The sequence below is a fragment of the Theobroma cacao genome, chromosome 6 (genome assembly GCF_053813885.1).
Source record: "Theobroma cacao isolate CCN51 chromosome 6, ASM5381388v1, whole genome shotgun sequence".
Taxonomy (NCBI): domain Eukaryota; kingdom Viridiplantae; phylum Streptophyta; class Magnoliopsida; order Malvales; family Malvaceae; genus Theobroma; species Theobroma cacao.
Genome location: NC_142644.1, coordinates 1,453,809 through 1,467,249, shown reverse-complemented (window position 1 = coordinate 1,467,249; position 13,441 = coordinate 1,453,809). Strand labels below are relative to the sequence as shown.

Sequence of the window (13,441 nt, the reverse complement as noted above, 5' to 3'; positions counted from 1 at the left end):
ATATAGTGGACTAGAGGAAGGCCAAAACATTACCGCATAAACGCGGAACAATTAGCATATACACTTTTACGCATTTCTTCAGCAGAAGCTCTCTTCAAATCCAATAGATAAGAACATAATTGCCTTATTTCCTATTCAGAATTAAATCATTTAATCAGAGTTTAACATTCAAATTTTGAATTAAAAAAACTCAAAAGTAGTAAATAAATAGATTAGAAGAAGAATAAAGAAATGGCTAGAAACCTTGTCGTTGAGAGAACACTTGGACTGAACAAAAGCATCGGCGTCAGACTTATCGGATTTGAAAACATTCAGGCCTTCCTCGATTTTCGTGCCGTTTTCTTTCGCATCTCCCGCCGACGCTCGCGTGGACCGTCCCGTTTTGGCCGTCGCCATTTCTCTCCCTCTTTCCTCTTGGGTCTTATGTTGCCGTCAACTGAAATCAGATCGGAAAATGAGGCTTTAGGGCAGGCAAAGGCAATTATTGGGATTGAAATGGAGAAAAACATGTCGAAACTATGGAACCAAAGTGATAGCTTGAGTACAAAGATTACAGCTATTCAACTATGGGCCAGATCCACACATGCTGCATCAGCTTGGATTTCCAGCCTTGTTCTGGTATTAAAAAGCATCACCAACCACACAAATAGAAGCAGACAAACAAATGAACTATTGAAGACTTTAAAACTATATGCCGAACAACCAAATGCGTAAGTTAATCACCATGCTTCCACTGCAAATGGGACAGTTATGCAAAGAGCAATAGCCATTCTTCTCAATAAAGTAACACCCAATTCAAAAACCACACATAGCTTATGGAAAGGCAAACAATGGAGGCAAGATTCCACATCCGACAGAACTACGACAGCTTGTGAAATAGAGCTTTGGAACAAAATTCCCAAATGCTATTATTCATCACTAATCCAGCATTTCCAGTTTTTCCGGGTTGAACAGTTAATTAAAATTTGTTCACATGAGTGAGACGAGATATTTTAAAAGCAAATACACAACCTTTCATTGAGAGATAAACTCGAACACATAGCAAATGAAAATTCAACATGAGAGACACAAATTCGATTTTCACTTTTGGAAAGGAACTCCCACACATTAAACACAAATCGATTCCCTAATTAAGGCTAATACTATCTCTCAAGATCAAGAACAAATTCAAAATTGAATTTGTGTTTGCTGTGTGGGAGTTCAAAATTATCAAAATTATACCCTGGGTAGTGATATGAAAATCACTAATAACCACAATCATTCAACCAAATGAAGTGTTTTAGATTAGTAAAGGATAGATTATCTTGTTTTTTTGTCGAACTTATTTGAATGAGTATTGTTGTTATCTATGTTGTTTATTAATTTTATTGAGTAAAATTTCCTTTCAATAATAAGAAAAAAGAGATTTGGAACGAGGGAGGGGCATTTTGCGTTTCCTTTTGGTTTGATAGGTTTTACTTGAGACACCCAGCTGGCAATCGACAACCTTGGCCATCCTTATATTGCAAAGTTCAATAGCTACTAATCACAAAAAATTTTATTACAGGAAAAAAGATAAATTAACAAATTAATTAGCATGACATACCATATGTCATATTTATTAACTAAAAACTTAATTAAGTATCTATCAACACCCCTTGCTTTAAACAGGTAGCATAATTCTTCTTTCGTTCTGATAGCCACCTCGACTGCGACCAAGCAGTCCATTGAATAAATCGGAGGCAAATGAAATTGCCCTATAAAGCTGATGTAGGCTTTGGCATGCTTCATATATGAGCTTGACAAGGAAGAGGGCCCAAATTAGAAGAGTGACATACCCAAGACCACGCACCAGTATTAAAAGAAGACAGACCGTTCCGACACTGCCCAGCAAGAGACTGATTTTACTCACGATAAGGTGATATGGGCTGTTGTTGGTTCCAAGGTTGATTTCGATTGCTAAAACGACGGCGTACGCAAGCGTAGTGGTGAGAAAGACCGAGAGGATCGCACGGTGCGTGTCAAATCCAGCTCCCGGGGAATTCAACGAATGCAATTTCACTGGCAATAACGCGAGAAAAGCAGCTATTAGGAAGCTCAAAATGGCATGCTTATGATTGCTGGCCGTACTACTGTTGCTGCACCAAGGCGAAAAATGCAATATTTTGGTTCAAGAAACATTCATTAAAAGATCAAATCAGTAAAAAAAGCTATTTGAATACAAACATTCGTTATCTAAGCATTGAAAACAAGGGAAAGATGCGATGCCAACCTCAAGGAAAGATTACTGGCAGGAGACATTTCTTTTTTTTTTTTTTTTGCTTTTTGTTTTGGTGAGTTTTGCTGGGACAGTAGCGGTTTTTAAAGGGAAAATTTTTCGTCCATCTTACATTTCTTACCTCATGTAAATGATTAAAATATAGTATGCCAATTTGTGCAGTGCATATACCAAGTCAAACTAGGTACCGTATATCGAATCATATATACCAACTCCTATTGGTGTTGGATTCTACTGAATTAAAGTCTTTTTCATTTTAAAAAAATACGGGCGCCTACTAATTCATGGCAGTTCTCAATCGTTGAATGCAACCCTAAAATATTTAATGGTACTAGTCATGATCAGAGTGAGTTTTCCACTCGGAGGAATTATTTTTTTATTGAAATGGCGTAAGAATTACGTAAAGGCTTTGAATTTTAGCTATGGTAAAATATTTGATTTTTAATTAAGCATCTAATTTGGATTATTTTGTGTTGAAGTCAAATTATAGGTGAGTGTAGGGAGTGTTGTTATTCGATGCCTTGGACCGGAGGAATATTTTTTTAATCAAATTGTCAAAGATAAACGTATATAGAGATAAACATAAGTTTTCAACTCACTTGTTATAAAATATATATTGTAAAAGTTACGTGTATTTAATTTTTTATACAAGGTAATCAGCTTCCTACCCCTACATGTCAAAAATTTCACCGCTTTACATTCTTTAATTAATTATTTACGTTATATAAATAATTAAACGTAACTTTTATACTATATAATAATACTAATAATATATAATTATTTGATTAAACAATATTTCTTCGCGTGGACAACAAATCCTACATTCTCTATTTAATTTGTAAAGGAAACTTCCAACTGATTATAAAATTATTCCTCCTAGAAAAAGTATGTCCAATTAATCTTCTTGTTTTGAGAATAATTAAGATACAAAAATGAAGGGAAAAAGATTTAGATTGACTTGGTAAGCATTGTATGAAAGATTAATAAACAAACAACTATTTTCCTTCTCCTTTCGTTGCTTTCTTCCTTAGTGGAAACTTAACTTGAAAGTATTAAGGTGTCAGATGAAGAGTGGTTTATCTTTTTTAAAATTTTTTTTTTTTTCAATTGCGTAAAACTTTGAATAAAGAAAATTAATAAATTAGATCAAATATAGTGTTTACGTTTTTACACTGTTGTTTATTTCAAAAATGTACAAAAAAGAACAGTTGTTGACATGTTTTTATTATTCCCATTTCTTTTTTTCTTTTTTTTATTTTATTTTATATGCTTTTTGGGTTATTTTATTCTGTTGGTGTCTTGGTTCATAACCCAATGAGAATTGGGTTTGGACCTTTAATTTGAGGCCCAAAAACATATCCAAAGAACATTAAGATCACAAATTCAGATCAAATTAAACAAATACAAGCAAATTTAATAAATCGGGATTAAAACTAAGTAAGCTTCACCAGATTCAAAAGAACAAAAAACCAAAAAATAACACTAAAAATGAAAAAAAAAAAAGCAAGATGATGAAAATGGTTTAGCAGAGTGCGTTTTGCACCCTGCTCAGAACTAACTACCCTGCCAGATGCGGAAAAGTCACGTCTGGCAGATCCTTCACGAGGCTGGGGGAGCACAGGTGGCATCCCCAGCGCTCAAAGGGAGCTGCCCTCTTCGAGAAGAAAATCGAAGGGGCAAATCCGAACCAAAAAAGAAGAAAAAATATATATAGGAACTGCAGAACCAAAAAATAAAAAAAACCCTAAGCTTTCTAGCAACCATTTTACCCTAGCCACAAAAGAAAAACCAAAAAAAGAAATCAAAAAATCAACAGAAGTGGGGAAGGGCAGTAGTTAGATCGAAGCTTTTCCTTTTCTTTGATTTTTTGGGGTTTTAGGAAAAGTTTGAGTCACCGATTGAGAGGGGGAGGAAAAGGGACAGAATTTTAGAGAGAGAAGGTTTCAAGCCGCTGGTAGGAGGAGTAGAAGGATTTGGGGAGAAAAGCGTGATTTTTTAGAGAGAAAGCGAGTGAGTGACGGCTAGAGAGAGAATGGTAGGAAAGAAAATGATAACCAAAAAAAAAATTTTATAGGTTGGTTTTAGAAAGGTTAAAGTGCTGAAACGGCACTGTTTTGTCAATAGTCCACCAGCAGTGAGGATAGCACCCAAAACGGTGCCATTTTAGGAAGAACAAGCCTCCATCCCTCTGTCCTGAACGGTGAACTTTGACCGGAGAAGAAGTGGGCTTCTGGAGCTGTTGTGGGCAAGGTCCAGTTTTTTCGGCTAGTCTAAGCCCGAACCTTGGTATGTTCTGGGTTCTGAAGTTATTGGGTTTGAATCTTTGATGTCTGTTTTAAATGATTTTTTTAATTTTGTTTTATTTATTATTTATTTTTAAGAAAATAAATTTACAGCTTTTTAAAAAAAAATGGATGCGAAAAGATATTTGGTACTTTTTACAAGTATAAAATCAGTGGTATGGGAAAGGAAATTGTTAAAACAAAAAAATAAAAAAAAAGATAAAATATATTTAGGTATAAAAATAGATTGAAGCAGACATAAAGATGTAGAAAGGGCATGTATAAAAAAATTAATTTTTTTAAGGTAGGTAACTAAATACATATAGTTATAATGAATATAGGAGCAGAAAAATATTTAGTTCAAAGGAAAATGTATTTAGGTAGATAAAATATAGATATATAAAGTAAATAAATATTTGGTTATAAAATAATGATGATAATGAATTAAAATCTAAAAGGTAAATATTTAGCACAAAAAGGGAAATGGTAGAGAATATAATAAAAAGGGAAGTACCATGTAGGGCTTATAATTAGTGTTCCTACACATATGATAGTGCTAATGGAGATAATACAAACTTATACTGATGATGAGACATTCTCCCGAAATGCGAAGAGTCATAATTTCGGATGAATTTTTTTTTAGGCTTGGAATTCGAATTAAGGCCCTACTAGTACGATAGGAGGGCCTCAATTTTAAGATTTCGAGATATTTAATTTAATTAAAATAAATAAAAATTATTATACAATAAATTAATCAAAATATAAATACAAATATAATAAATATGTAAAAAAATAATGATATACAAAAGAATAGATAACAAATACTCATTTAAGTTGTCCAAAAATAAAAATGAAATAGTGAAAATGGTAATACTCGTAATAATGAATAAATAGATAAATAAGTAGAATTATCGATGATGGAAAATTCAAAATAATTAATATGTTTGAAACATAAAATTTAAATATCTAGTTGCATAATATATATAGTAATAAATTTATAAGAGTTATGAAAAGAGAATAGGATAGATAATGAAAAGAAAAAAATTGAATCAAACTATATATATATATATATATAATTATGAAATTGGATATCTTGTCAGAGAGTTTAATAAAAATTGAAATAATATTAGACGAATAACCTTAACGAGAGAACCATAATAAATTCAAAATATTTACCATAGAGTTTAACCAAGTAAAAGACCTACAATGAGAGGTGTAGTGAGGCAACTGTTAAACTCTAATATCACTGAGAGAAGCAAACATTAGCTTAGGTTTCTTGAGTGTAGCCACCTTTAAATTTGAAGGGCTAGCCACCGCCCATTTAAACTTTTTTCTTTATAAAAGTGATGGCCATTGTTAAAGACCAACCTCAGAAGTCTATTACAGATCTTCTTATGTCCTCGTTTATCAGAAAAGAAAAGGTGAAATTGCATGGGTTTGGGCCCATGTAAGTATCAAGTACATGTTTGCATTTTCAAAACCAAATCAAATAAGATATATATTTAATACATAGTATATTATCATCGAATCAAATGTTATCATCTTATTAATAAAATAAATTTAAAAATTAAAAATATTAAATAATAAATATAAATAATCCTATACTCTAATTAAACAATAATATACAAATATTATATACTAACAATACATTAAATATAAATTTTAAAAAAATATTTTAACCGGCTTAACTCATGCGATAAGAGTAAGCACTAAGCAGTAAAGACTTCAGATAGAGATATCTTGTACTCAAACAATAATAATAATAATAAATGAACGACTCGAGATTTTATTTTGAATACATAATTAAATGAATAGACAAACGATTTAAACCATATTATCAAAGAATTATACATGATTAGTTCCCGGAGACTAAAAAACAAATCAAGCAATCAACATTTACATAATCACGACTCACTCAAACCAAAATGTAAGGTAACTGCAAAAAAGAAGGGAAGGGAAGGGGGAGGACCGTTGGATTCGCTGAATCCTAACTTTATGACCATGATTCATGCATACATCGAACCTAGGAAAAGAATAACCAAGGTTTAAAGAAGAATTAAATGTGAAAAAAAAATTTAAATGCCTTACTATGAATACAGGGATCTGCCTGGAGAGATCCATTTACCAATTCTGTTAGCTGTCAAATATACAAAGGTGGAAACATATGCCTAGGAACTCCCATGCGATCTGACGGATGACATTGATTGTGCTGAAACGGAGGCAGTAGGGCTATTTAGATCCCGGTCGGCTTTTGGCTTTCCGCTTAATCTTTCTATTGCATCTTGACAAATGTCATTGAACCAGTCATCATCAGGCAGCACGCTGACAGGAAAAAAACGAAAACCAAATGCTTCAATGCCAATACAATATATTTGCCGAAATTTACTAACTGAAAACCCAACTAACTTCTTTAGGAAGAGAAAAAAAATTTGGGGGGAAGGGCGTCAAGCTATTAAGTATACAGCAATTCATGAGAATTTCCTATACTTGTACATGCATCTAACAATTTTTCAGTATGGGCTTCCCATCTTCCTGTTAAATCCAACAATGTTAAATACACGGTATTCAACAAGAACCGCAGTTATGAGAAACATCTCATAAATTTAATAATAATAATAAAAGAACTATCATAACATACCTATATGGATCCATCCCTGTAGCAGAAAATGCAGCCATGGCTTTAGCTATTATTTCATTGACAACTCTATGCAAATTCCTTGATAGGTACCGGCCTTGGGAAGCAAAGCATATGACAAATTTTATATCCAGATAAAACTGCAAATAGACAAGAAATAGCTCAATTTTAACAATCCAATACAAATGCAAAAGCACAAAAGGAATGATAACAAGTTTACATGCCTGTTGTAAACCAAGTGGACCTAAAGGCCTTGGTCCATCCTCAATATCATCCCAAAAGCTTTGATCTTCTGACAGCCATATGATGACAGTTTCTGTAAGTCGCATCAATAGCGATGTAGCAAATCTTTCCCTTCCTACAAACACATCTGCTGCCAGGCTAGCCATCCTGTTTAGTTTTGCAAAGAGTTCCTGAATTGTAAAAACATATCATGACAACGTGGTCAGAATTCTCAAACCACATAGCATAGAGAAAATTAAAGTAAAATATCACATAAAAAAATTGAGTGAAAGCCCATTAAACACCAAAAACCTATGCTGTAAATAGAAAGCAAAGAATAATATATAAACAGGTAGAATGAGCATGCATGAGACTCCAAGCATCCATGCATTAATAATTACCTCATAATTTTGTTAACCCAAAACCAAGTAAAAAACATGAAGATTGTATGGTTATTTTTAAAAGGAGCTCCCAAGACTTCTCCCTCATTCACTAGGATCAAAAATTGCGAAAGAAACTGGCTAATAAACACATACACGTTAACTTAAAGGAAACACATATGGAACTTTTAGAAACTCCAAGAGACCCTAGACTAGATTAAATTACCAAGGCCCTTATAAAAACAAAATTACAGCAGAAGACGGTTTTGCCCAGCATGAAAACTTTCAACTTACATATTAAAAACATAAAACAAAAACAAAAACAAAAATACGAACTCATGCCTATATCAAGTACTAAAGACAAATCAACTATTAATCGAGGAAGAAATCTAAATCTGAAGTGTGAAATAAGAATTATAACCTTACAAACAAGATACTATGAGATGTTAAAAGCGAAGACAATGGTTAAAGTAAAACACACCTGCTCAAACTAGGTGGTTTGAGCCACAAACAACGATTAAAGGAAACAATATTCCAACTACCAAGAGAACCAGGTGTAATGACATATATATAAAAGAACGATAAAATCACCTGAAATATTAGAGATGGAAACCACTCCACCTCATCTGCAGTACCATACATATTAATGTACATTTCTGCAGTAAGATGGCTATCACCCTCTTCCGTGAAAATGAGATCTAGGGCATGTTGTTGACAAAATGTATTCTTTAGTCTCTCAACTGAACTCATAAGGCGCCTCTTCCATTCTCGTTGCTCAGGATGACGGTTTTGCCTATCTGAAGTTCTTCTACGGTGGTCATCCTTGTAACTAGCCTGATTTGGGGAAAGCTTCATGGCTGCACGTGGGAGAAGTTCGTCTGCCAATAATGATGCATTTGCTAGCAAAGCAATTTGTTGGGCCTCAGTCTCAGCCATTCGCACAATTTTATTTCCGGTACCTTCAAAGTTTGCATCTTCATCCATTGAACCAGGTAATGCTTTTATGAGCATGTTTACATATGAGTTAAACACCTGAAACAACCCTTCCAGTGTTTGCCCTCCCAACTGCATGCTTAATAGTGGTCCCACATCCTCAAAGAACTCCTATAAGTGCAAGCAGAATAGACATCACAATGAGTCAAAGGATATAAAGCCATTACACAACAAAATGAACCAAGAGAAATGCATAAAACATCAATCTACAAACAAATGCCATCCACAATCTCCTACATGGCTATGTCCAATGTCCACCAATGATCTTACAAACAAATGCTGTCCACCTCTAATTTTCCTTCACAGACGAACAACTAGAATTTCTATGGCTAAAACCCACTGATCCTACTCTTTTCCATATTTCAACCTATTTAATCCAACCAAAACCATTCCATAAAGCCCCATCAACACTAGTGAGCTCCCTAAGCCCAAAGGATCCCCACACCATTGGAGAACACAAATTTGGAAGAGTGATTTTGAATAGATGAAATGCCAAAAGATTTATGAGTGAAAAGACTAAGTGGGACCAACTAAAAAAGGCACCCTGAATATTTAAACAAAAGTAGTTTCAAAACCTGCAGAACCAAAGAAAAGTATGATAAATTAGGTATCAAATTACTAGTATCTTAACCACAAGATTCGCCTTGCAATTTGGAATCCGATTATCAGGCTAAAGAACCACTTTAAGAAAAGTTATTCCCTTCATCCATGATTTATCAAAAAGTGAAGGTAGATAACAAGATCAAATTCAACAAAAAAAAAAAAAAGAGAAAAGCACAAACAGGTCAGGCAGATATGCATGTGCAAGTATACACACATAACAAAGACAAGATACATTTATATTAAATTAAACTGTTCACCTGGACCATTGAATTGAATCGATGAGCACTACTTGTTAGTTTATGCTGAAATGCTGTTGTATTACCAACGGATGCACTAGAGGGCCAGCCAGATTGACGAGTACCACCTAGGGGATATGTTAGCACCCAATCATCAGCAGCAGCCAGAGCTGCAGTGCTTTCTTCAATTCTTTTCAGATTAGCATCAAGCGCTTGCTCAACGCTAGGCCTAAAGAGTTTCAAGAGCACAGGACAAAGTGCCAAACCACGAGCTTCCAACAATGAGCAATGACCTAAAGCTATCTGAACACACTCTGCAGCTGCCCTTAGACCACCAGCAGCTGCTGAAGAAGCCAATGCATGTCTTTTAACAAGATGGGCAAAAGCCTCCGTTTGCTTCGTTGCCCACATTACAAGCTCCGAAGTATAAGCTGGTTCCTTGCCAAAAATAGCCAAGGAATCACTAGCAGCTTGAGCAATAGCAGAGAACACCAACTGTGAAAGGGCAGCAGTATATGCTCCTCCGTATGAGGTGCTTGATGGGCGAAGGCTAAGCATGTTATATTGATATCTTTGGAAGTGTGCATTAAGGAGCAAAGTATGAGCACGTGGTCCATCACCTAGCTTTTTAAGAGCCAATATTGATGCACGAAGTTCAGCACCGCGTGTAGAAGGTTGACAAGCAGCTTCAGCAAGTTGGTCAGCCAACTTTTGCTTGCGCTCTATAATAGTAGTCTCTAGAGATGTAAGTGCCAAAGAACTCAATGATTTTGTTTCCTTTGCTTCAGCAACTGCACGTTCTCCTTCATCAAGCGCTGCCAGAGCTTCATCTACTCTCTTCTCAGCTAACAAAACATCCAGGAGATCAGGGAATTCGGCTGACCATTTCTCCAGATCTGAAGGTTCACTATCTTCAATATCCAACAAGCCATTAGCAGTAGGGCCTTCAGAAGCTTTGGGGGACAATGAATCTATATGAACTCCCTCAGCCAAACCATGAATTAACGTTGCCTGCGTCGAAAGCAGATTTCTTATAGACGAAAGCTCTCCTTCTAAATCAGATATCTCTTTAGACGTGCTGCAAGAACGAAGCCCACATGTCTTAAAATCCAGAATCCATCTAATTTTTAAACAATGACAGCAGCTTCTAAAGATTAATATCATCAATAACAAGTAAATTTATCAACAACCCATCCCCCTTCCCTTCTGGGGGCAACAACAAAGAAGTTTTACTTTCAACACCTCTACGCTTAGGCCTTTAAGTTCAAGGACAGGCGCCACCCTTTAAGGTAGGGGCATTGCAGGCCAAGGTACAACTCCCCAACCCCACGTGGATCCTGAAGTTTCACACCTCTACAACTTCTATGAATGTAACCAAATTACTGGTCTCTTAATACTGAGAACACGTAAAGATCCACATAAATTCTTCAGAAAGAAAAAAAAAAAAAAACTAATTAGTTGCTAGATGCAACAAACATTCAAACACTGTTTTCAATACCTTTTCCTAGTAATCTCAATAAAATCAACGGCAACCTCTACATCTATAAACTGCATCCCTTTGAACAAAAATAAAGAGTATAAAATGAAGTGTCCACAACGGGCACCGAATTTCAGCTAACAGAACAATTTTCAGTAAGAAAGAGAGAGAGAGAGAGAATAAAAACAAATGCACTGCTGACAAAACAATGATTCTCATTTAACCAACAGAAAACAACATAATATAGCAAATAATGAGAAGAAAAAAGTGTGGAAAATTTTCTTCTTCATACAGACAAACCCAACAGAATTGACAAAGCTTCATACTTGATTTAGCATATAATTTCTTTTTTTTTAAAAAAAAAAAAAAGGCCGCAGACTACATGAATTCATTTAAAACATAGTTCCTACACATTGTGTTTAAAGTTAGTATTAGGCCATTACCACATAAGCACCTCCAGCAATCCCTAGAAAAATGAAATCCATGTGCAAATAATATCTCTGTAGTCTCAAGAAACTGAAATCCATGTGCTCACTTCTAGAGCACATACCTCTTGTGGAATTACACTTCTATCTGTCCTTTGATGTGTGGTTCTTAGATCTATGGAATTCTGTCAAATACCATAGCATTAAGTAGGATTTCCAAACAAATGGTAGGGTGCTAGAAAACAACCTTTCTGTGTCCAATTTCCAGTTTTCTAGTAAATTTACATTTTTGTATATTTTTGATCCAGCCTAGCAAGCATACAACACATCAGGCGCATATGCAGTCCAGACCAGGATACTCACACCAGATAACTCAATAATACTTTCCATGCTTTTTCTCACAATTAAAATGCATGGAAAACCAGCTGAAGCTGCAATAATGGAGTGACTTTATCATATATGCAAAGGACTTCACTCCTCTGCACTCAATCCAGGGTGTACTTCTGCAAAGGTTTTACTATTACTTTGCTCAGCCAGTCTTTGGCCCAAACTCTAAAGCTTAAGAATTAAAGTTCTGTCTGGTTGTTACTTTTGCTACTAGCTTTATTGCTTCAACTAACAAAGCAATAAGTGCATTTGGATTCAAAAGCAACCAATATGTTTGAAGAATTAAAACAAAAATTTAACTTTCATAGATAACATAAATGCATGATCCTTTATTTGCATAAGAAAAATTATGTTTGAACAACATTACATTTGAGCCATTTGTTCACTTTCAATCAAATAAAATTATGCCTTGCACTCTTTGCTTCTACTTTGTAGAAAATTTGGAGTAAGTAATACACACACAAGAAAAGCAAGTAGCAAAACAAGATAACGCCCGCCTGGTTTATCAACCAACAGTTTTTTGCTTCATGTGAAGCACATAGAATTTCTGATTTCGTCTTTGTTGGGAAGGACATTTTTCTTTTTTTTCACAAGATGTAGCGAGATGAGTCCTTAATTGAAATGCAATAAGCAAGAATCAGATGATATTGGGTCAATATGAACCACTAATTATGAACATTACAACAGAGATCGTATACCCTAAACAGGCAATCACTATGACCAAATGCTAATGGCTGAGGTTAGTATTTAGCATTGGAAAAACTACTAGATAGGGGAAATGCAAATGATCGAATAAATTTATTATTTTCCTTTTTCAAGTTTCCATAATCATGATTAAACAACAATTAACTAATTAATTAGCAACAACAACAAATATAGTGGACTAGAGGAAGGCCAAAACGTTACCGTATAAACGCGGAATAATTAGCATATACACTTTTACGCATTTCTTCAGCAGAAGCTCTCTTCAAATCCAATAGATAAGAACATAATTGCCTTATTTCCTATTCAGAATTAAATCATTTAATCAGAGTTTAACATTCAAATTTTGAATTAAAAAAAAAAACTTAAAAAGTAGTAAATAAATAGATTAGAAGAAAAAGAAGAAGAAGAAAGAAATGGCGAGAAACCTTGTCGTTGAGAGAACACTTGGACTGAACAAAACCATCGGCGTCGAACTTATCGGATTTGAAAACGTTCAGGCCTTCCTCGATTTTCGTGCCGTTTTCTTTTGCAGCTCCCGCCGTCGCTCGCGTGGACCGTCCCGTTTTCGCCGTCGCCATTTCTCTTCCTCTTTCCTCTTGGGTCTTATGTTGCCGTCAACTGAAATCAGATCGGAAAATGAGGCTTTAGGGCAGGCAAAGCCAATTATTCGGATTGAAATGGAGAAAGTGAGAAAAAAGAAAATGGATCTAAGGGCAGCTTGGGAATTTTAGACGAGTCCAGCCATGGAACCAGAGTTGGTGGGCAGGCAGCAGGTGGGTGCGAAGAAAAGAGAAAAAAAGAGGAGCCCTTGGGGGCGGCGTAGCCAGATTTTTACCTGG

The 13,441-nt window shown here is 35.0% G+C and overlaps 2 protein-coding genes and 1 long non-coding RNA gene across 8 annotated transcripts in view; all 3 read right to left on the bottom strand.

Moving 5' to 3' along the window:
• Positions 1-1,465, bottom strand: part of LOC18595191 (exocyst complex component EXO84B-like) — a 6,557-nt gene extending 5,092 nt beyond the window's left edge. For 2 of the 5 annotated variants that reach the window (XR_016027091.1, XM_088807461.1), the window contains exons 1-3: positions 555-1,465; positions 244-436; positions 34-131 (exon numbers count right to left, since the gene is read on the bottom strand). Coding sequence is in view for 4 of the 5 variants with exons in the window: in XM_088807461.1 (XP_088663587.1) it covers positions 34-131; positions 244-396 (251 nt within the window). In the remaining variant the exon portion in view is untranslated. The remainder of the gene's footprint in view (positions 1-33; positions 132-243; positions 437-554) is intronic. The other 3 variants (XM_088807458.1, XM_088807459.1, XM_088807460.1) reach the window with 3 other exon arrangements.
• Positions 1-13,441, bottom strand: part of LOC18595188 (exocyst complex component EXO84B) — a 24,817-nt gene extending 11,376 nt beyond the window's left edge. The window contains exons 1-7 of one of the 2 annotated variants that reach the window (XM_018123157.2): positions 13,028-13,438; positions 12,804-12,901; positions 9,630-10,686; positions 8,368-8,880; positions 7,399-7,587; positions 7,178-7,314; positions 6,343-6,861 (exon numbers count right to left, since the gene is read on the bottom strand). In XM_018123157.2, coding sequence (XP_017978646.1) covers positions 6,708-6,861; positions 7,178-7,314; positions 7,399-7,587; positions 8,368-8,880; positions 9,630-10,686; positions 12,804-12,901; positions 13,028-13,180 — 2,301 coding nt within the window. In that variant the 5' untranslated portion in view covers positions 13,181-13,438 and the 3' untranslated portion in view covers positions 6,343-6,707. Of the gene's footprint in view, positions 1-6,342; positions 6,862-7,177; positions 7,315-7,398; positions 7,588-8,367; positions 8,881-9,629; positions 10,687-12,803; positions 12,902-13,027 lie in introns of those variants that run through there. The other variant, XM_007023023.3, reaches the window with a different exon arrangement.
• LOC148761960 (uncharacterized) lies at positions 1,473-2,299 on the bottom strand. The gene is made up of 2 exons (XR_016027092.1): positions 2,252-2,299; positions 1,473-2,117 (listed from the first exon to the last, which is right to left on the bottom strand). It is a non-coding gene; the product is annotated as an uncharacterized LOC148761960 (long non-coding RNA).